The sequence below is a fragment of the Sarcophilus harrisii genome, chromosome 5 (genome assembly GCF_902635505.1).
Source record: "Sarcophilus harrisii chromosome 5, mSarHar1.11, whole genome shotgun sequence".
Classification (NCBI taxonomy): domain Eukaryota; kingdom Metazoa; phylum Chordata; class Mammalia; order Dasyuromorphia; family Dasyuridae; genus Sarcophilus; species Sarcophilus harrisii.
The window spans coordinates 147,584,204-147,608,204 of NC_045430.1; the positions used below are offsets into that span (position 1 = coordinate 147,584,204).

General features: G+C 33.1%; 1 protein-coding gene across 4 annotated transcripts in view; it reads right to left on the reverse strand.

Annotated features, from left to right (window-relative positions):
- RELN (reelin) overlaps nucleotides 1-24,001 on the reverse strand; it is a 515,944-nt gene that overhangs the window by 308,051 nt on the left and 183,892 nt on the right. For all 4 annotated transcript variants that reach the window (XM_031938705.1, XM_031938703.1, XM_031938706.1 and 1 more), the window contains exon 4: nucleotides 5,370-5,440. In XM_031938705.1, the coding sequence (XP_031794565.1) occupies nucleotides 5,370-5,440 (71 nt within the window). The remainder of the gene's footprint in view (nucleotides 1-5,369; nucleotides 5,441-24,001) is intronic.

Consider the following 24,001-nt stretch of genomic DNA (forward strand, 5'->3'; position numbering starts at 1 on the left):
TCCCTCCAAATAAAAGTCACTAAACTAAATCATGTAGTAGCCCAGTTGTATAGTATACCAAGATATTCTTAATCAAGTTAAGGGGAACCTCCCAAACAATCACAGATCCCCTTGCTCCTTTTGTCCAAACATGAAGATGATGTAATCAAAACTTGTTGGAACCTCTTCATTGGCTGAGTCATGAATCTATCCTATCCCCTCAAAGATCAAGTTGTATATTACCCTTTGGTTGCTGATAACCACATTATATCCTTTGATTTGAATTTCTCCTCCCATGCTTTCTTCCTCACCCCCCTAGGAAGTTATATCTTTCCTTGTATGAACTGTATAAGCTCTTTGAGGATTGTTTCATTTTTGCCTTTTAACCATAGAGTCTTAGACACAAATGTTGAGATGAATTTTTTGGAATGAATTAAAATATACACTATTGTTCCCTACATTATTGTCTGTCTTAAGAAAACTTGCATTTCCACAAGCCGGCTACAATGATCTGAACTAAATCATAGCTATTCGTGTTCAGATCTTTATCCCCTCTATTAGATGGTTATCACCTTGAAGAGAACAGTTTGTGTCTTATTACATTGTTGAAACCAAAAAATTTGACTAGGTGGGGCAGTGAAATCAGGGAATTAGGAAGACCTGAGTTCAAATTCAGTCTCAAGACATTCATTATCTATGTGACTGAATAAGGGTCCTTCTGCTTTAGTTTCCTAAACTGTAAAATGGGAATAAGCATCTCACTCTCATGGGATATTTCTACAGTATATAAATTTAACAAACAAAGTAGGCACAGTAAAATCCATTCCTGAAAAACTGAGGGGGAGATTTGGAAACTATGAATTGTCCTAAAAATGTTCAAGGGAATGTAGTCACAGAAGTTAACTGGCTAACCAAATGGTTCCAAATAAAGATTATGCTAAATTAGTTTGACAAAAAGTAATTATATTTAGCTCATCTTATATAAATGGTACTTTTAGCCTGTTTGAATTACAAAATTAAAAATTTCTCCTCCCCCATTTTATTCACATTATGGATTTGTTCAACAAGCCCTTTTCTATTAGGTATTATGAAAGTAAATTTTAGCTTTCCCTGTCCAAATAATAAAATCCAAAATAATTATATGTGAATGAGGTTCATATGTCATATATTACCATGATCAAATGAACTTTAGTTAGTATACCAAGTCTTCAATTCTCAAGTATTTTGCTCATTATTGTAATTTAGGGCAAAACCTAAGAGCTTAGTTTAGCTTACAGACAGAAGTCAACATTGTCTATTAATGAGTTGGCTAACACTCTTGCTTCTCTTTCTATCCATTTTCACTTGCCCCACAACAGAGGATTCTAGAGCCATTTGCAAATGATAAGCAGCCCTTGAGGGCTCTGCAGGATATTATGGCTGTCAGGTCATGGTGTCCACCATCTGGTCTTGTGAAGCTGTCTATATGTGTGGTTGTAACATGTGCCAAGAGGCTCACACATTAAAAGCTAGATATATACATGCTATTTATTGTCTTCTTTGGACTAAGTAGGATTTAGAAAATCATGATTGTCATACTGACAAGTAACTCTTAAAGTTTCAGTGTCCTTATCTAGAAAATGGTCATGTTAGGCTAGAGTTCTCTTAAGTTTATTTAGAATCAAAATTCTGAAATTCTATCATAAAAAATAGTGAATACCTATGATATCATTAGAATATTTCAACATATGTTTTACTTAGAAATTTTTTTTAACAGCACAGTTTTTACTTCAAACATATTTTTAAGGACATTGCTTTATATGGTTCCAAGCCATAGGATTGTTCTCTTCTCCCCCTCTCCCCATTATCTATTATAGCGTGATCATTCCCTCTATATGGAATATTTCCTTCATATCTCTTTGAATTTTTCTTTCTAATCTGAGTCAGTGCAGTGCCCTTTGTCTTGGATATTTTATAAAAAGTTTATTGATAAGGGATATACCACAATATCTTACCTTTTTTGCCTCAATTGCTGAATTTAATGTTTATTTCTTTTCTTTTTTTTTCCCATGGAAATGATATGTGATCTGAATAAAAAGGGAGTTATTTCCAATTTTATGTCTTCCAGTAAGATGAGGAATCATCTGTCTTGTTACTACTTCCTAAAGTCTTTCAAGTTTTACTATCAGCCCTGATCTCTACAGACTCCTGAGCAAGGTCATCTGACCTGCTGATGAAGCCTAAATATCCTTAGGTCTCTCCATCCACCCGGCTTCTGATCCTTAGCCTTAATCTCTGTCCTACAGCTAAAGTTTCTCAATTAAAATGTAAGCCCCTTGAAAGCAAGGACTTTTTCTTTTTCTTTTTGTATCTTCAATAATTTATGAGGGGCTCAGCACAGACTAAATATTTAATAAATTCTTTTGCATTCATTAATTTGTTCATAGAAATTATCCCTTTTCCATAATAGGAGTTTCAAGCACATGATGGGATGCATAAAGCCCATAATACTCCCAAGAAGAGCTAGAACTGGATTAAATTATAATTTGGAAATATTTGATAAAATAAAATACAGATAATATTACTTTATAAAATTAAGTCTATGGCCCATAAAGATCCTTATACATGATATAGTGGTTTCCATTTTTTTATTTGAATTTGACACTGATTTATAACACAGCAAAATGCTGTGATTCAAAAGGATTATACCACTCCATTTGAAAATATATTGAATATTATTTAAAATAGTTAAACTATTATAAAAAGTCATGCTTATTTTAAAATGAAGTATAATATTCTTATCACATGGAATCCCTGAACTTCATAAAGTATTATTCCCTTTAATACAAAATAATTTCTTCATCTCTGCTGAGGTATATTTGGAATTAGATCTACCAGATATCACCACAAATCTGAATACCATATACCTGCTGATTCTGGTCTACATGTTATCTTGCTTATTGGACCATCACAATGTAAACTATATTAGCATAAGGCACCTCACTAAAAGAAAATTTTTCTCATAGGTCAAAATGTTTTTTCCTCATTGATTTTTCTAATTTTTTCCCTCTCTTCTAAGCATCCCTCCTCACCCTTCAAAAAAAATCATAAGTTACAAGTTTAAAGCTAGAAGAGATCTTAGAAGGTCATCAACTCTATACTCCTTCCCATTTTACAGATATTGAAACTGAGGTACAGAAAGGCTACTTGTCCAGAGTCACGGATTAGGAAGTGTCAAAGAGAAGATTTGAATCAACATTCTTCTGACTCCAAGTCAAGTGAGCTATGAGAATGCTATACTACTTTTAAAGGAATTCCAACTTCAGCATTACTTATATAATAGAATAGGATCCCAAATTCAAATCACTAAAGAAATCCTCTACTATATGTAACCCTAGTTCTAAAGCCCAATTGTTTAGGGCTCTATCTTTATCTGCTTTGAGTGAGGGAAGGGTCAAAAAGCCTAAAGAGATCTCTTCAGCAGTGTTAGAGTCGGTGATCTTCAAGTGAAGTCCCTTTCAGGACTATCTGGTCTCTAGCTTCTAGAGGGAAGATGGACTAAGCTCATCCCAATTCAGGTAGGTGGAAAAAAAATTCAGGGCAGGACATTAATCTCTATCAATAAGGAGAGCATATTATACCAATGAGCTTTGACATTGGGGCTACATTTATAATGGGAATTTTGTTGTTGTTGTTGAAAGACTGGATCTCACCCAGAATGGAGGTACAGCAGTCACTTATAGGTCAGCTTCTCTTGATGCTGATTATCACAGAAGCTTTGATCTGCTCAGTCTTCAGCCTGGTCTGATTTAGCCCTAGACATCCTCATTCAAAATCAAATCTGATCAAATAAAATAAAATGTCACCATTTTTCATGATTTTTCCTGATCCTTCATTCAACTCAAACTATAAAAAAGCTCTGCCTCCTAAAATTTTTCAAAGAATTTCACCTGGTCCCCTCCTCCCAGTAAGTTCCACAATTCTTTATATATAGGTTTTTCTCTCAGTCAGCAAACTCCTTGTGAGCTGGGTTTGGGTTGCATTCAACTTTTTATCTCCAATGATAATTCTTGTAACTAATTGGTATAGGAATATTGGTGTTTTTATATAGTCAATATAGAAAATTAGACTTGAAGCAAAAAGATATTTAGATTTGAATTCCAGTGCTTATTGTGCCTATGTAGACGTAGGATTCTAGACAAATTATTTAAATTAGCTATACCTTTATTATCTTTTATGTAAATTAAGAATAATATTTGAACTCCCTGTTTCATGGTATTATTATGAGTAAAGTGCTTTGTAAATGTAAAGTTTTTTTTAGAGGTAAATTATTATTGTTAGAACTGAATTACATTTTTCAGGTGTTTAATATTCTCTGAATCTGATATATCACTAATTTCAATAATTTAGAAAATTTATCATGTTTAAAATAATTTCATGTCCTGTTGGAATATTTTGAGGGTATCTTAAAAGCAATCTAACATTGTTTTTATAACAATTAACAGAAAAAACTAAAAAAGCATTGTTAAAAAAAATTGTTCCCATAAAATATAGACAGAATTTTAAGATTGTGGAGTTACATATTGATATGTATATGAATATACATGGATACAGATAAGAATATGGTAAAGACATTGGAGATATAACCACCAAGTTTTACTGCCCTGACACCCCCCAAAATTTATTTTTGCATTTGTTGCTTCCATTATTCAATTTCTGCTTTCTTCTTCCATGGAAAACTATATGAATATATTTATTGTACTTTTCTAATCCAAATATGTTTCCTATATGAGAGAGAAGGATTACAAGAATGTTTTCAGTGGTTAATGATATCTGCTTTTCTTCTGACACCACAATAAATTCAAGTATTGGCTTATGCAAATCACATATGAGCAAATTCTAAAATATTTTTGGTACATTCTAAAGCATAAGTCAAATCACTAGATGGCTATTGGAAACATAAAGATGGGCCAGTTGGGATGCTTTAGGAATAAGTGGCTACATAAAGCCCCAAATTGAAGTGTATCCCATCATTCAGTGTTTCTTTTTAAGATATGTTTCTGTAAATTTAAGTATATGAGAATTTTTGGTATCACAATCAAAGTAGTTAGTGTCAAATTCACACTTATTACAGACTCATGGTATATTCCCCCATTTACATTATCTTATATATAATAAGCTATTTTTGTATTATATGTACACATATATATATTTATTAGATGTAAGTGATAAGATAAAATTAAATAAATCCATAATATATAGCATGTTAAAGGCTTTTATACCAATTTCTAATATCACTATCAGCAATATTAATGACAAATTCCCTCTGAGCATAATATTTCAGCATCTTATATGAATAATGTGGACACAAGTAAAACAGATGGAATACATAAAAATGCAATAAGTCTTACCTCCTTGTTCACATAGCTGCTGGGCTAAGGCATCCTTGAAGATAACTTGACCTCTGTGAGTAGCTGTAGCCCTGGAAACAAAGAAAAAAGAATTTAAACTAAAGTTTGCAGTGAATTTCAGTTTAAAATTAAATTTTAGATTGAAATGCTTTACAACTCTAAAATTTCTGTTATTTCATTGATGTGAGTTTTCTTTCATGACTGAGAATAGGACCTTCTTGAAGATCATCATAATATCTAATATTATATTGAAAGAGAAAAATACTTGAGGATTTTTCCAAGTAATGAGATCTACCAAAGCTTGCAAGGTCCAAGTGTTGATAACTTTGAGTTGGTGTGGATATGTTAATGGAGTAATCCCAAGGAGCATGGATAAGAATTAATCTGTCCTCCATCAAAACCATATAAAAATGAATCCCTGACCTCCACTTCCCCATCTTTCTCCCACCCTCCAAGTGCTCTTCCATTTCTGAGTCTATGCTGCCCAGTAATAATCTAATCCATTATTACATAAATAACTCTGTGCCTCTCTTCCTCCCATTCTCTTCCCCACACAGCCAAACACTCTGCCTCTGTACCTCTGAGCTGGTTGTCTCTAATTGCCCTCATACTCATTAAAATTTGATCAAAGCATTATTCCTAATTTTTATTTATTTAGAATATTTAGGATAATTTCCTTGCTAAAATGTATGATTCTGAGATATTCATATGTTTAATATGAAATGGTTGGATTTGAATGGAACTGGGGCAGGAATATGCTGCAGTCAGCTTTTGAGACCTATTAAATATTTAGTGCAAGCATTTATACTTTGGAAATCAGCAAATGCTACAAATCAAGGCTTAACTTATTTTTAAATCTTTTTTTTAGAATTGAGAAAATGATGGTGAAATGTTAGTAATGTTGATTAAACTTAAAAGTGTGTTGTATATATTCCCCCCCCCCCCAAAGAGAGCTGGTTGTTAAACATTTACTAGCACACCACACTACTACTACCTCTAAATTTGAGGAAAAAGGAAAAATAAGGAGGAGATTCTTATTAAAGAAAAGAGAAGGAAAAGATCCTTATTAAAAACCGTTTTGAGAAGAATTTAAAGGGATTTTTAAAAAATGCTCACATAACTGCAGGCATATTAGTACCAGATCCAAATGTAATTGTGAAACCTTTAAAAAAATAAATAAAAATAGAACAAAACGGAGATGATGTTAATACATCGTTTTCTAAGTCAAATAAGTGACTTTCAAGGACCCTTATGTATAAACATAAACAGTGGTCCCTGTTTCTATTTGAATTTGAACATCATCATTATAGACTTTGAGAATAGCCAATACCAAATAAGCTAACTGGAAGAAGGAATGGTATATGTGGGGAAGGGCAACTAAGGTAGTAAGGCTGGATTGTATTATGTGCATTGGGAAGATGTAAGAAAAATGGAATGGTAAAAATGGGCTAAGTTGTGAATATCTCTAAATCCTGGGAGCAACTATGTGGTACAGTAGATAGAGTGACAGACTTCAAGTCAGAAAAAACACCAGTTTCCTCAATTCAAATATGGCCTCAGATACTAGCTGTATGATCCTGGGCAAGTCAGTTACTATTTGCCTCAGTTTCCTCAGCTATAAAATGATCTGGAGAAGAAAGTGGTGAACCATTCCAGTATCTCTGCTAAAAAAAAAAACCCAAATGGAGTCCAAAATATTTTATATTTGATTCTGAAGATAATTGGGATCCACTGGCATTTAATGAATGGGGCAGGGTTTGACATAGAAAAATTATTTTGGCTGCTTTGTGAGTAGATGAATTGAAGTAGAGAAAGACATGATGTCGGACAAATTAGGTTTTGAGACCCTGAAAAAGAATGATGAGTGAATGAGTGAAGAAAAGCCTGTGAAAGATCTAAAAGTGAAAGAAATTAAGAATTGGCAATAAAATAATCACTAGATGAATAAAATAAGGAAATTAGATTTTAGAAAATCTACTGTACAGTATAGGATCTATGATTTCATCAGAATGAATTCCTTGAACTGAGACAACATGCAAGTGGTCTAAACATAATACTTGTCACAGTGATTGCCTGAGGAGCACAGTGATGAAATGACTTCTTTAAGGTCTTGATAATAAAGGCTGAATGAATCCATATGGTTCTCGCTGTTAGCCCTATCTACCACACAATGCTCCCTTTACCTCTGGAAAATATTAATATATAAAATTTTATGTTATTCAGGGATGAAGAAGACCACATGCTGAAGTGTTGATGAATGTTCTTCTTTCTAAGAAATACATTTTAACAAGAAGACACAGTGCCTTAGTTCAAAGGAACTATTTTAAGAGTAGTTAAGAGTAATTTAAGGGTAGGAAAAGTGATTAGATAGTTACATTTGATCAGTGTGCCTTTCCTTAATGCATACTTTTGGAAGTAGCCTACAAGAAGAGCAAGAAATGATTCTTGAATATCATTTGGTAGATATTTAACAAATACTTGCTAATTGAGTAATTATATTAAAATCAGATAAAATATTTTTTCTATTCTAAAAGATTTTAATAATTGATATAATAAGCCCACTACTGCCCAAATATTTTCTGTGTAAAGAGTCTTATTTACAGAGGTTTAACCAATAGTTTATGAATATTTGTGGTCAGAGTTACTCAAAAAGTTCTTGATGGATTATTATACAAGGCAGTTTAGTGGCAAAGTGTATAGAATTCTGGGCTTGGAATAACTTCAAATTTGGCCTCAGTTACTAATTAGCTATGATACTCCAGGCAAGTTACTTTACCTCTGTCTTCTTCAGTTTCTTTATCCATGAGATGAAGATAATAATAGTATTTACCTCCCAGAGAGGGTGTGAAGAACAAATGAAATAGCAAATTAGCTTGTAATGCTTAAAGAATTATTAGCTATTATTAGTATGTCTCAAAGTAACCTAATTTTTGAAAAAAATATATATGCCTTCCTATGATTTGGTTTACAAGTCTGACTCAAGCCCAAGATCTCTAGAACCTCAAGTTTATTTACATATCTGAAATCATATATATTTTTATGGAATTTTAAAACTGTGATTGCTGTTGATTAGTTTTAATTTAGCCTGTCTATCTTATTTGATTATAATTTTTCTGCTTTGAAAAGTTTTTGGAAAAAACAAACATGATCCAAGATATCAAACTGTGCATCATATAGACGATTTTTATTTAAACTGTTTGTTGATTACATGTATATCAAAATTCTTATACAGAGGTTTTTTGTTATTTTACAAGTTCATTTATACTATAAGCCAAACTGCTATTTAGGAAATATTTCTAAACACAGTGCTATAATCCAGGTATAGTCTTTGTCCCTATAATATCAGAATTATAAGGCCACATTATTATATTTTTCTATTCTTTCTTTCATTATTTATCTCTTATTATTCCTGGCTCTTAAAACACCTCTATTTTCTTCCACTATTGATGTTTTGATTCCCCCCCCCAATATTCTGCTTTTGTATCTTTGGCAGAACAAATGATCTTTAGGAAGTCATTTAGAAGCTCTTTTTTACAGAAAAATGTTAAGTAGAGTGAAGGCATATATTTACACATTAATATTTATATTTATGTTTATATATATATGTGTGTGAGTACATACAAATATCAACATTCTCATAAGGATGCTTTTCCTGATCCTACCAGTTGCTAAAGACATCCATTCTAAAGATTACTTTTGATTTACCTTGCATATATCTTTTATATACTTATTTATTTACATGTTGTCTCTCCCACTGTCACATGAGACAAGATTTGTAAAGTATGTGGTACATAGTAGGAGCTTAATAAATGATTGTTCCCTTCCTTTCCCCTTCTCTCTCCTCCTCCATTACAATACAAGTTCTTTCAGAACAGGGATTTACTTTTGCCTTTGTAACCCCAATAAGTAGGAGTGTGCATAATTTTTGGTCCAAATCTGGGATTTCATCTATATAGAAGACTCCTGGAATGGAAACACTCTCCACGGATACAGTTTGGTGATCTAACTGTTAGATTTAGTTGCCTGAGTTAGTGAGAGATAAAGTAACTTGCCAGTGGTCACAGATGTGTTCACATGTGCAAGGCAGGAAATTCCTAAATCCAAGGTTGGACATCTCATACACATTTCAAGATGTCTTACATCAAGATGTCAAGATATCTTACAATGTATATTTTTATATCTTTTTACTTTAACATTAAAGAATCATGCACAACATGAAAAAATAATAAAAAATAATTAAGCCATCAGTTTTGTGTGGGGAAAGGAATAAGAACTTGTATAGTGTATAGTGTCTACTGTATGTTTTTTAGTCTGACTCTTTGTGTCTTTTGGGGTTTTCTAGGCAAAGTGATTTGCCATTTCCTTCTCTAGTTCATTTTATACATGAGGAAACTGAGGCAAACAGAATTAAATGACTTGCCCAGGGTCACATAGCTAGTGTTTGAGTCCAGATATGAACTCAGGAAGAGGGGTCTTTCTGACTCCAGGTCTGGCACTCTATCTATTGCATCACTTAGCTGCCCCCAATTTCTGGACTGTGTGCTCAGCATAGTATTGTTTCACAATATTATCTCATTTGATTTTTTAAAATAATCTTCAAGGTAGGTACTGCTGTTATCCCCACTCTACTATTGAGGAAACTGAGGCAAAGAGTTTAACTTATTTGCCCAAATGTCACATAGCTAATAAGTATCTGAGATTGGATTTGAACTTGGTTCTTCCTAACTTCAAGCTCAGAACACTGTATCTTGCTACATAACTGCCTCTATACTGGATGAAACACTAAGTTGAACCAGAAGCCCTAGGTTCAAAGCTCTGTTCTGTTATTTCTTATCTATGTGACTAGGGTGAATTCTTTAGCTTCTTTAGAACTCAGTTCTTTCACCTATAAAATTAAAATGTTGGGCCAAATAATTTCTTAACTTTTTTTATCCTTAAAGTTATGATTCTATGAATTTAGGTGCTGTCTCTTCCTAAGAATATTTATCATCTAGCAGCCAAATTATTCTTAAGTAAATTAGTAATCTAGATATGTCTTACTCCAAACCAAGCAAAATAAAATATGCTCTTCAGAAGTAACTTTTTAGAACACTGGAATTCGTGAAGGAAAACCTCTTGAATGGTTTTGCTGTTTTAAATACTTTTCTATTAATGGTAAGCATGTGTGAGGCTGCCTCAGAGGTATCCTTAGGCAAGACAAAAACAATACAGCTAAAATAGCACACTAATTCCAAAGGTGACCTTAGAGAGATGTAAAGTAAAAATGATCTTATTGGCTTGCTGGTGAATTAATGGAGATTTGTGTATCTGTGAGTGTAAACACTTTTTTAAACATGTTTTTTTCAAGTGTAATACTTCACTCTGGGCCCAATGTGGTAGAAATTGATATGGCACAATTTAAAAAGCCATGGACTTGGAGACAGGAGACCTGAAATCCAGAATGGGTCAGGTCATGAATTAGCTGTTTTGACCTCAGTCAAATGTCAATAATCACTATCTGCTTCTTCTTTTCTCTACACATACATGTGAAATATATGATTTCAGCTTAAATTCCAGCACAGTAATCATGGAGCCAAGCCATGTCATAGCTAGTCTATAAGCCTTTCCCACTATGTAAAAAAAGAGTTCTTATTTGACCTCACGCTCTCGACTGAACATACAGACATGTAAGATTCCACAATTTAACACCATCACTCTGGGGCTACTGCAAGACCTCCCAGTCATTGGCAAGTGACCACAGTCCCAGATTCTGTGCAAAGAACATACGCTTTATACAAGAGAAGGAAAAAAAGGAAGATCACTAAAAGCTGCCAAGAATGGGTCAAACTGGTACAACAATGTGAGCACAGAGTAAATATGATAAGGTGCTTTTGGCTGTGGGCTCCTAAAATGGAAGAATCCTGGAGGAAAACTAACTTCATCCCAATGGTTTCCATATTGTCTTGGTTCCATTGGTGGGTAGACATATTCCTATTTGCTGTGCAATACTTTGCATTCAAGGTGTTTCTTTCTGGGCAAATGCCTACTGTGGAATTGGCCAAGTGGCTGAATGTGCTCAAAGGAAGGCCTATGTCTATCCATGGATATATCTATTTGTCCTACAAGTGGCACATCAGTGACAAAGTTGCTAATGAAGTCATTTTACTTTTTTGGTTTCCATTTCCTCATCTGTGAAATGACAGGCCTGGAGAATAGTTGACAGATGCTAAAGTATATTCCAGCTTTAACATTCTATAATCTCAAATTGGTCTTATAATTAGATTTTAAAAACCATCAATGTGAACTTCTTGGGGGATTAAAGGGTTATATCTTGTTAAATTCAGAGGATTAAAAATCCAGAATTTAGCATGGTTTCAGGCACAAAATAAGCCCTTAATGAACAGTTGTTTTACTGAACTGAAAAATAAAATAAAATAAAATATCAGAATATTAAAGCAAGGAAGAGGAGGTTGAATTCTGCCTTGAATATGTTCTAGTCAGTTAATCTCTCAATTTCAATTTTGCCATCTATAAAGTAGGAATAATAACAGAACCTACCTCACAAGGTAGCTGTGAATTTCAACAAAATGAAGGAATTTGCAAATGATCAACATGCTATATAAATATGGCTAATATTATAATTATCAAAGAGCTCAAATAACTCTCCCTCTCTAACATTCTCCTTTGAATTAGCAATATGATGTGATTGTTGATGGAAAAACTAAACAGAAAGTCTCAGGATCATTAATTAAGTGAATATGACCTAATGAGAGAAAGGTTTTTCTATGACTACATCTTTAAGAGTAAACAAATATGTGGGCAAAAGAAACTAGTGACTTCAATTTATCTTGATTTGAAAGGTTTCAAAAAAGGCTGGATAATCATTGGTCAGAGATGACAGAGGAGATTTCTATTTAGAGAATGATTGAATTGGAAGCATAGTTACCATGGAATCAACACTGATAGCTATCTGTATGTAGGAAGACAGAGAAAAATAATAAAAGGTGGTGATTAATAGACATTTTCCTAGTTGGAGAAGTAGAGTCGCTCACTGATCAGTTCCTCTGTAGTATTCTTTTAAATGATCTAGAAATCTTCAAAGTGACTGGCATATAACAAATCCCTAAAACATTTGCAGATCCTCTCAAACTTTTTTGAGTAGTTAAATTAAAGCTGATTCAGAGAGATTACAAGATCTCCTAAGACTAGCATTGATGTCAACAAGCATTTAATAACATATTTAGGGGGAAATAATTTAAACTAGACTTACTTGAGTTAACCTTGTTTAAACAGATATCAATCAATCAATTATTGCAGTATGGTGCTAATTGCCAGGAGAGTGGGGAATGGGGGGGGGGTGAGGGTGTTAGAAAGAAAAGAAAAAAAATAGTGCCTTCCCTCAGAGAATTTAAATAACTAGAAGGCACCACTTATATTGCAGGTTAACATCAAAATGGGCAGTTATATCCTGTTCATAAGGTTCTCCTTGGTGCTCTTGTTAGTGCTCAAGTATAGGGGTCATACATCTGACCTTATCCAATGTTTCTTATGATATTGTTCTGACTTCAGCACAGGACAGATAGTTAAGATTATCAACTGATAATAAAATTCAAAGCCTGATTTATAGCTAAAATACTCATCTTAGATGTTAAAGAAGAATTTTTTTTTAATTTACAGGGAGTTCTTATAAAACTACTTCAGGACATACATAACTGAAAAAAAACACAACATTAAGCTATTGATCTAGGATCAATTGAAAGTCTCTTTAAATTTCTCTTTGTGAAAGAACAAAGGGCCATCATAAAGAGGCCTCAGGATAATTAAACTTCGGTTCTTTTGAATCATAAAACAGTAGGTTTTGGGTCATTATAATTAAATGAACAATGGTGAATGCAAAGAATGTTGTTTAGACCTGGTTTTCCTCTTTTTTTCCCCCTCTCTCCATATATAACTAAGGGTCTAGTTCCCTGAAATTCAAATACATTCAGAGTTGGATTATTTCCTTTAAGCAGCACAAGCAAATTTTAATGATTAAAGAATGAATTGACATTTCCAGAGACTGAGGCTTCTAGCATAGTTACTGCTGACTTAACTAGCAATGGGAGTTTGGAGTTTAAGTGTTTCAAGACAGACCTAATGAAAATCAGTTATCAGACTTATTAAAGGGTAATGAGCCTAAATTAGAAATGCAATATTGTCTTTCTCCTCCTCCTTGCTTCTGAATTTGTGACTCATAAGAGAGTTCAGGGAAGTTGCTGAAATCAGGGGACAGTACAGGAACATACTATACAGGAAAAGATAGAAGAAAGATGACAATTTTAAATGCAAGGCAGAGCCATCTTGCAATTCAGTGTTTTTGTTTTGTTTTGTTTTGTTTTTAAAGCAAAACAAAACACCTCAAACTGGTATTGAATAGAACACTGGACTTGGAGGGAGGAAAATTTTAATTCAAATCCTATGTTAGACTGTTATCTAATGTTGTTGCTTAAGTCACAAAGTTACATATAACATTTCTTAATAGAGATGATGATAATAGCACAATTCAGAGATTTAGAGATGGACAAGACTTTAAAGTCCATCTAATGTAACCATCTAAAGTAACCATCTAATTTAGAAATTAAGAAATTAGGGCCCACACTGATCAAGTGACTTGACCACAATAACACCCATATTAAGTGGCAAAGGTGATCGCTCTGATTCTAAATCCACTGCTCATACCACAGAGTTTTGCAAGTTTCTTAAGAAAGGTAGTTTATGGCATAGTAGATGGAATATAAGAACTGAAATCAAGAACTCTGAGTTGAAATCATTTATCAGATAATTGTTAGCTGTGTGACCCTTCCCAAATCACTCAACTTTCAATCAATCATGAAATGCTTATTATGTACCAGGCATTGTGCTAAAACCTAAGGATACAAAAAGAAGGAAAAAATAATCCTGCCCCTAAGAAGCTCTCACTCTAAGGAGGGAAACAATATGTAAACAAATATATGCAAAATAAGTTATATATAGGTAGATATGTATACACACACACATATATATAATAAAATAAATAATTAACAGAGGGCAGCATTGAAATTAAGAGGAATTAGGGAAAGCTTCTAGTAAATGAAGGGCTTTCAGTTAGTTATAGGAAGCTAGGGAAGTCAGTGGGAAGAGTTGAGGTAGGAGAACAAACCAAGCACTGGGGACAGCCAGAAAAATGCCCAAATACTCCAGAGGACATAAAAAAAAATGAAATTTCCTTTGTTTTTTTTTTTTTTGTTTGTTTGTTTGTTTTGTTTTGTTTTTTGTTGTTGTTAAAAAGATCTTCCCCAGACTTAAAGAGAAGGCTGCTATAGAAAATTCACATGTAGATAGTTGGGAGTTGAAAGAGAATTAAGCTATAAATACTAGGGTTCAAAGTCAAGAATATTATAACAAAGAGGCTAGGTTTCTTTTGGATAGCTGATATAATTAATAAGTTGGGTTAAAACAAACAAATAAAAAAAACCCTTATTGCTTCTGTAATCCTTCTCTTTGAAGGAAAGGTATGGCCCCAATATTTAATTTGGGGTCATTTCAGCTAATTAAAAGGAAGCTTTTTATTTTAAGTGAGGCTGGGTGATAAACAATTCAAGAAGCATTGATTAAGGCTTGTATACAAGGCATACATAAACAAAAAGGCAAGAAACCTTGCTTTCAAGGAGAATGTATTATACTTTACAAAAAGAAAAAAACAGTATTAAAAATTAGTACTCTAAATTCTATTGTAGTAATACATTAAGAAAAATGTATTTTTGTTACAGTGTAGTGTAAGTCCATACCAATAAGAATATAGTATTAGAATTCTGTACTAAATTCCATGTTAAAGAAACAAAGAAGAAAAACATTCTTACACAGTGTTCTTAAAATATTTTCTGCTTTGCCTTGACTATAATATCACACACATAATGCTAAAGAAAATCACATTTTCATTTTTTTGGCACTTCATTGCAGCTTATTATTACAGCAAATGCACAACCAGTCAATTAGCATAAATAATAGTACAAGTTTCTATGGCCTCTCAGTTGACATGGTGCCAACAAGTAGGTCTACTCTTCTCAATAGGGAAATTTTGTTTTTAAATTCCTGGAGAAATAAACAGTAAATTCTTTTTAAAAAACACTAAATGCAGTGTGTGCATCTACATACTTGCCCCTTTAAATTAGGTCACATAAAAAGAAGTGATACTATGCTACTACCAAAGGAATAAGTAGGAAAAAGTCCTAATTGGACATTGAAAAACCTAAATTAACATTTTATTCATTTGGATATTTAAGAACAGTGTCAGGTTAGTAAACCTTAGTTCAAGTAACAAAACCATCATTAAACATAAATTAATGCCTATTTAATTCAAATTACCTGAATGAAATTTTTTCTTGTGATGCTAAAAAGAAAGTCTTTTTTTATTGAAGACACTTATAAAAATTCAGAGTTTCAAAATAGGGGAGTCAGTATATGGGAGATCCTATTATTGATCTAGAGAAGGAAAAATGATATTGCTACATGTCCAGGTTTAGATAAAAGTAGAATCTTCAAAGAGAGCATGACTTGAAAATCACTAAGGTTCCTTACTGACCACTGCAACTGACAGTCTACCAATGGAGACTGGGATTTGGAATTACTCTTTCCAAGTAGGCTTCTTTTAAAATGAAAATATTCTTGAGACAAAGAAGGCCCTAATAGACTAACATCTAATTGTAAATTAGTTTATGATGTCACTTCTTAAGGAATAGGAAATGAGCAGTATTGAAAAGTAAGAGATGCTGAGACAGCAGTAGGATATTGAAAGAGAGATACTTGGAATTTTGATGTTGTAGATAGAGCACAGGAAGATATAGATTTGCATATTGCTTCAGATTACTAGTTATGTGATCATGGACAGGTTACTTAACTTTATAGTTTCTTCCTTTACAAATATGAATAGTATGTACTAAAAGTTCATCAGAAGACTCCTAATTAATTAGCTTAGTTCACTTATCCACCTGATAAAATTACAATGAAAATAATTCAGAAAGTGACATTTTCCTTGGAACTGGATATATTCTGGCTTATCACTGAAGAATATTAATTCTGAGAAGACACAGCAATTGTTTAATGGTCCTTGACAGGGAGATAGTATTGAAGATGATGGGTGACTGAGTTGAGAAGAGCCAACTAGGAAAGAAACAGCTCCTTGTTTGCATGTAACAGGTGCTTTCCCTACAGCAAACACAGAAGAGGGGATTTCTCCTCCCCCTTTTCCAAAGCTATGATGGTTGAATCTTGGACTTTCTTTTGCCTTATATGTTCTTTCCTAAGCCCAGGCTACAGATCAGCAGTTCTGAAAAAATGGATGATTTCAGAATCATCAGCTACCTTGTGAGTTGGAGGGATCTCCAGTTGGAGTGAAGAAATGAATTTTGTAACCTCACCACTTATTAGTAGAGACAAGCATCACTCTAGAGCATTCTGTTGTGTAAAGTTATAAACGAAGGAAAGAAATAGGTCTCTTCTAGCCAGGAGATTCAGAGCATGTGAACTTCATAGCATTACTTTTTTTTTTTTTTAATTAAACATGAATTGAAAAGATCTGTTTTGAAATGTTCTAGACAGTTTCAGAGACTTGATTACTCACAGGAATGTGTAAGAAAACATTAGGAGAAAACCATGACTTTGTACTCTATGACATAGTAATAACAGATTAGATCGTAAATTTGACAAATTATGTCAAAATTATGTTAAAATTTTAAAGAAACAAGAAAATTTCAAGCACTGGGAAAAGGAATATAATTTTAAACTGTAGCATAATTCCATAACACTGAAGACTATTCAAAAATCTAATTAATGGGACTAAGTCCATCACTTTTTCATACTCTTATTCCAATATCTAAGAATTTTCAGGAAAACCCTCTTACATGATTTGGATTACTTGACATGATCTAGAAGAAAGAATGCTAAAAGTCTGGATAACTGAATTCCCCTTGATTTTGCCATTAACAAACTTTGTGACATTTGCTGAAGTACTTAACTTCACTGGACCTCAATTGCCTCACTATAAATGAAGGGGTTATACTAAAGTGATCAGAAAGGCCCTGTCCAGCCTGAGCCTTTTATTTTAGTAATGCTGTGATTACTGCGTTAGCACCCAGGATACTTTAGAATCAGCTGGAGTCAGGATAAGCAAAAGTCCTTGATCTTTATTCTTTGTGGATGTGAGAGGAATGGCAACATGAAGTGAGAGGAATGGCGACATGAATCTGGCCCAGGAGTCACCCTGGCTTTCTTACTCCACCCTTTTATCCCTCTTCCTCATCTCTCTATACACTAACAGATTGAGCCCCCACAGGATGGTGGGGCAGGCCATTTTCCAAGCAAATGCTAATAGAGTATGGTCCAATTGGTAATTAGCCTGAAGTGCTTGCTTCTCCGAACCTCAGTGCACCTGCTCAGTTTCAGCCCATTACAAATGCTATGTAAAAAATGAGAAAAACAAACTAATATCTGGAAAAACTAAGTTAATCTCAGATAAGGCTTTAATGTTTGGATCTTATGTATTAAAGACCATCATATTTATTTTATTGAGTAACCTGGGTCAGAGTATATGAAAAATTGTTCATTAAATTGTCTTATTTTATTTAAGACCCAGTGATATTTCATATTAGGTATTGTACTCACAGGTTCAATTCAGACTTTTCATTAAGTCAGTCAATTTCTACCCCATCTTCTTTATATACCCAATTTAAAAGGTTTTAGTCTACTTTAATTTTAGAACTCTTGATCCTAAGGGAAATTCTGAAAGGGTAGATATTTATGTTCTAAAATCTACCTCTTAGATGTTTTGGCTTCCTTTAAAATTTAACTTAAATCTCAACTTCTTGTGAGCCTTTTTTCCCCCCAGATGTGTTTCTCATCTTGTACATGCCTTACATGTATTTTACCAACCCAAAGCCATGATGGTTAAATCCTGGACTTTCTTTTGCTTTATATGTTCTTTCCTAAGTACATGTTATATCTTTAGGGTTAGACTGTAAATTCCTTGAGAGAAGGCACTATTTTGTTTTAGTCTTTGAATCTCTAGTTCCTAGTATTGTATACAACCTTCAATAATCAATCAATTGACATTTATTAAATGCCTACTATGTGGCAGGCACTATGTTAAGCCCTGGTTATATAAAAAGAAACAAAAGATAGTTCCTGCCCTTAAAGAGTTTATAGGATAATGGAGGGAGAAAGCATGCAAACAAACTTTATACACACACACACACACACACACACACACACACACACACACATATATATGAAGCAAATTAAATTTAGATAAATAAGAAATAATTAACAGAGGAAAGGCATTGTAACCAAGAGGAGTTGAGGAAGGCTTCCTGTAGAAAACAGAATTTTATTTGAGCCTTAAAGGAAGTCAGGGATATCAATAGTCAGAACAGAGAATGGAGAGCTTTCCAAGGATGGAGACAGTCAGAAAAAATGCCCAGATTTGAGAGATGGCATGTTTATGGAGCAACTTGGAAGCCACTGTCACTGGATCAGTGAGTATGCATTGAGGAGCAATATGTAAGAAGACTGGAAAGCAGGAATACATGAGATTGTGAAGGGGTTAAATGCCAGGAAACATTTTGTATTTGCTCCTAGAGGCAATAGGAAGGCACTATAGTTTACCTTGTAGGGAGATGACATGATTGAACTTATACTTAAGAAAAGCCACTTAAGTGGATGAATGGAGGGTGGATGGGAGTTTGAAAAGAAAAAAAAAACTTTTCATAAAGCTTCACTTTAGACATTCCTATGTTTCCCTCCTCATTATAAAGCAAAATGGAAGTTATAGTTTCCCAACATCACAAAATAAAAACACAGTTTTACAGACCTACAACTATTTTACCTATTGATTTATTTGAAATCACTGGATTATATGGAGTGGTATATTTTTTGGGGCAATTAGGTGGCACATTGGATAGAGGGCCTAGCTTGGATTCAGGAAGACTCGTCTTCCTGGATTTAAATCTGGCCTCAGACATTTAGTAGCTGTGTACTCTGGAGAAGACATTTATCTCTGTTTGCCTTACTTTTCTTATCTATAAAATGAGATGGAGAAGGAAATGGCAAACTACTCCAATATCTTTGCTAAGAAAATCCCAAATAGGATCACAAATAGTTGCATATGACTGAAAAATAACAATAACAAAGGAATGAAGTGAGGAAGGAATAGGGGACAAATGGTCTGTGCTATTGTGGCATGGTACAGTGGGCAGAATATTGATTCAGATGCAAGGAGACCTGAATTCATATCTTGACTCTGGAACTTTTATTAGTTGCATTTTCATGAGCAAGTCACTTAATCCCTGAACTTCAATTTTCTTATTTATCAAATAGAGATAATAATCTGTAGGCCCTTACAATGTTTTTGAGGGACTGAAAAGAAATAATACAGTTGGAATCTTATAAAATTTAAGATTATCATCAATTTTTTCTACTGCCTTTTAAAATATTCTTTTGTGAAGAAATAATAATTCATATTTACACAATCTTTGTTTCCTTAGCTATGAAGTGGTGATAATAATTTCACAATAAAACTGTTGTGAAGGTTGTATAAAATAATACATATGAAAATGTTTTGTATTTTGTAATATAACTAACAAGATATTATCATAAAGTGATATTCAAATTTGTAGTATTTTTTTTTATTTTCATGAACCTCATCTTCAAAGTCCTTTGGTCCTATATAGCCTTTTAAACAAATATCTGTTTGTCTAAAAGAACTATTTTATGGAGAACTCACATAAGGCAAGCATTCATAAGGAGTCCAGAAGAAAAGTCACTTAGAAGAACTTTGGAATCAATTTTGAGACGTGATAGACACTAGAACAAGACTGCCAAGGCATGCCTTTATCAAAGGAGGAGCTGTATTCTTTGAGCAAAGCAGGACTGTAACTCAAAAGAAATGGGAAATGCTCAAATTTAGAGACATTTCCCCTATAATTGTTCATTTGGATTATTTTTGCTTGACCTGTGATAGAACCTTCTGAGCACTTATTGGTCTGATCAGCCACAGTAGGACACACTGTACATTGACCCTGAGATAGATGGATGGATGGATGGATAGATAGATATCTTATCTAGTTATATCATTTTGGACCTCTTTGAGAAGTAAGAACAACAGTCAACTAACCTTTCCTACAAGGCCATTGTCATACCCTCCACTGTGGCCATTTTATTTCCCTGCCACTTTACTTCCTCAACTAGAAACTAGAATTCATTCTTAGAATTCCCTCTTAAGAGATGGGATTTCACCTTATTTGCCCAGAAGCAGATCTCCATGCCATTTTTAGACCATCTCCAAACCATACTGCTTTCAAATCTCAGTTCTCCAAAGTTCTTTTATAATTTCTTTCCGATAATTTATTAGAATGTAAATTTCTTCAATGTAGGGAGTGTATATTTGTATTTGTATTACCAGAATGTAAAAATTCCTTCCATCTATCTATTGATTTATTTATCTATCTTTACCTATCACTCAATGAATTAATGTATTATTTCCTCATTTGTCTATTTGTCATTAATTTGTGTGTATATATACATTCTTGCCTTGGATTATAAACTCCTACAGGTCAAAGATTCTTCATTTTATACAGTATCAGTTTTCAAGAGACTCAAATGCTGAAGATTACAAGGATAGCTTTTTCATAATACTTTAAAAGTTTTCAGTGTTTTCACCAGCAGCCTAATGGAGTGATTATATGTGAAACACTGTAACAATAAAAAACAGGCTCAACTCTCTCCACTTCCAGGATAACAGTAATTGGCAAGTTAGAGATCACATGGGGGTTGTCTTTATACCACTGCTATTTTCTTAGTGGTATATCTGAGTATGCAGGAAATGCTTTAGAAATCAGATTTACTAGCTGTTTTTAAAAAGGTTAAATTTTAACATAAAATCAAAATGTAAAATTTGCGCTGGAAAATACTGGAGAGCTTTGAGTTTCTGTGTTTAGAATTTTCAAATGCTACATATTCTAAAAGGAGAAATCTTTTATGTAATTGTTTCCACCTGCACTATTATTCAGGGAAAATGTTCAGCATATTAGTGTTTTATTCTCTGCAAGCATAAGTGAGAAAAAACCTACTTGCAGAATCTTTTAAAATTGGTCAAAATTTTTATTTTTGGCATGTGTATTTGCCTTGTGATAATTGTACAAGAGACTGAGGATCTTTAAAGAAGAGATTACTCTGAAGATAAGTATCTCATATATACATAAATCTATGTATATTACATATATTATATGTATTACATATTTATATAAACTGTATGTCACTCATTGACACAGCTGATCATAGGTTTTACACTTTGATGCAACTTTGGAGGTCATGCATATATAACCTCTCATTTTACATATGAGGAAACTGGAGTTGAAGGAGGTGAACTGCTTTGCCTAAGGTCATGCAGCCAGATCTAACAATCTGAATTCAGGTCCTGATTTATTGCTCTTTCTATTACATCAAATTATTTGTCTGATTAAATGTGTAGATGATATTAATTCCACCTTAAAAATGGCTTCTACACATTTGTACTTATCCATCTATTTAAAAAAAAAAACTTCAAGCTATTGATTCCTATGTCACAGTGTAATGATGAAAAAAGTTGGAATTTAGAGTATTATAAGGTTCAAAAAGAAATTCAAATACACTTTTTCATTTGACTTTTATAAGTACCTCAGATAAATACAATAGTTATCAGTTCTACATTATGCTTTTCCCCATTTTGGTTTCATTAAATTATAAGTTGACATAAAAATTTAAATGGGAATTTTGTGAAAGCCACAGGTAACACAGAAATAATTTAGAAACTCAGAAATGTATAATATATCAACACACATATATATACATATACATGTGTGTGTGTGTATATAGTATTGTATATGATTAGCCCAAACTTTACAACAAGGTGTTGTAAACATCCTATAAAAGAAAGTGTGTGTGTGTGTGTGTGTGTGTGTGTGTGTGTAGAAACATACTTCCCTAGTATGAAAGGAGGGTCAAAAATTTTAGGTAATTTTCTAGATTGTGGGGGTGCCATGCCCTTCACTCCCAAGATTTGGATGGCATAACTGTATTTTATAGATAAAAGAACAAACCAAGATTCAGAGTTTAATGACTTTCCTAAAGTCATACAACTAGTAAGTTTAATAAGTAGCTAAGACAATATTTGTCTTCAGACCTTCCTAATTCCAAGTAGAACATTTTATCCACTATGCCTTGCTGCCTGTGAGTGTAATAACACCATAATCTAATAATAAAAATGGAAAAAAGACTGTTGAATATCTTTTCTAATTCAATACTTATGGATAGTTTGTTTAAAAAGAAATTAATTCTCAAATTTTAAAAAAAAATTAGGAAGTTCAAATTGCTTCTATCAGCAATATACACATTAATGCCAAAATTATTTTATCTATATAAAATCACTTATTTAGAATGTCAGTGTAAATATAATTATAAGTTAACTTCTGTTATTGCCAAGCATTTACAAGTTATTCCCAAGGCATAAAATCTCCTGGGTAGATCTGGCAAAAGGATGCATATTGGTACTAAAAAAATAATTCAGAAACTTGTTTTAATAGGCAATGGCTGACAGTCCTAAAAATCTTGGGGAAAAAAATCAGAAAATCAAGCACAAATGACCAGTTTTGATTCAGTGCATAGTCTTCTCTTTGTGTATGTGTGTTTAATTTGAACTTATCTGTACAACTAAACACAACTAAACACATTCACATATAGACAATACTTTCCCCAATCCTAATTATCACATATTAAATCTTTAAATCATTTTTTTGCAATTTTCCCTCAAATCTTATCTGGGGAATAGGCTACTTTTCCAGGTTACTGACTAAAGCTATTTCTTCCTCGGTGCTTCTTTGAATATTTCTTAGGCTTTAATCAAATATTATCTGCAGCTCACCACAATGTTGCTGAAATCAAGAAAACAATAGAAAGCAAAAAAAAAAAATTCTTTATTTAGGAAGCCCAGGATTGGAATTCAAATCCTTTTAATGCTATCTGTTTGATTTAGGATTATTTAACTTTCAGGATTTCTGTTTCCTCTTCTCTAAAATGAAGATTGGTCTAGTTGGTCCTTACTAAGAGGACATCTATGATCCCATCAACATTACAGATATGGTGTCTGAGGTCACATTTGAACTTAGGTGTTCTGATTTAGGAGTTAAAATCTGACGTCAGATATTTCACTTAACCTGTCTGCTTCTTGAACTGTAAAATAAATATACTAACAGCATCTACTTTTGAAGATTAAAAGAGGTATTACAAAGCAGGGCTTCTTAAACTTTTCCCACTTGTAACCCTTTTCACCTGAGAAATTTTTAAGTGACCCTGAGTATATAGGAATATAAATTAAGTATACAGACATTTACTAGTAATAAATAATAATTTCATGCCTCCTAAATTCAGTTACATGACCCTATATATATATGGGGCTGCCACCCATAGTTCAAGAAGCTTTGTTATAAGCACTGAGCATAGTGATTGGCACATAGTAGGTGCTTAATAAATGCTTTCTTCTACATGCTTTTCTTGATTCCACTAGTATAACCTCCCCCCCAACTTATCTTGTTTTTGCTTTGCAAATT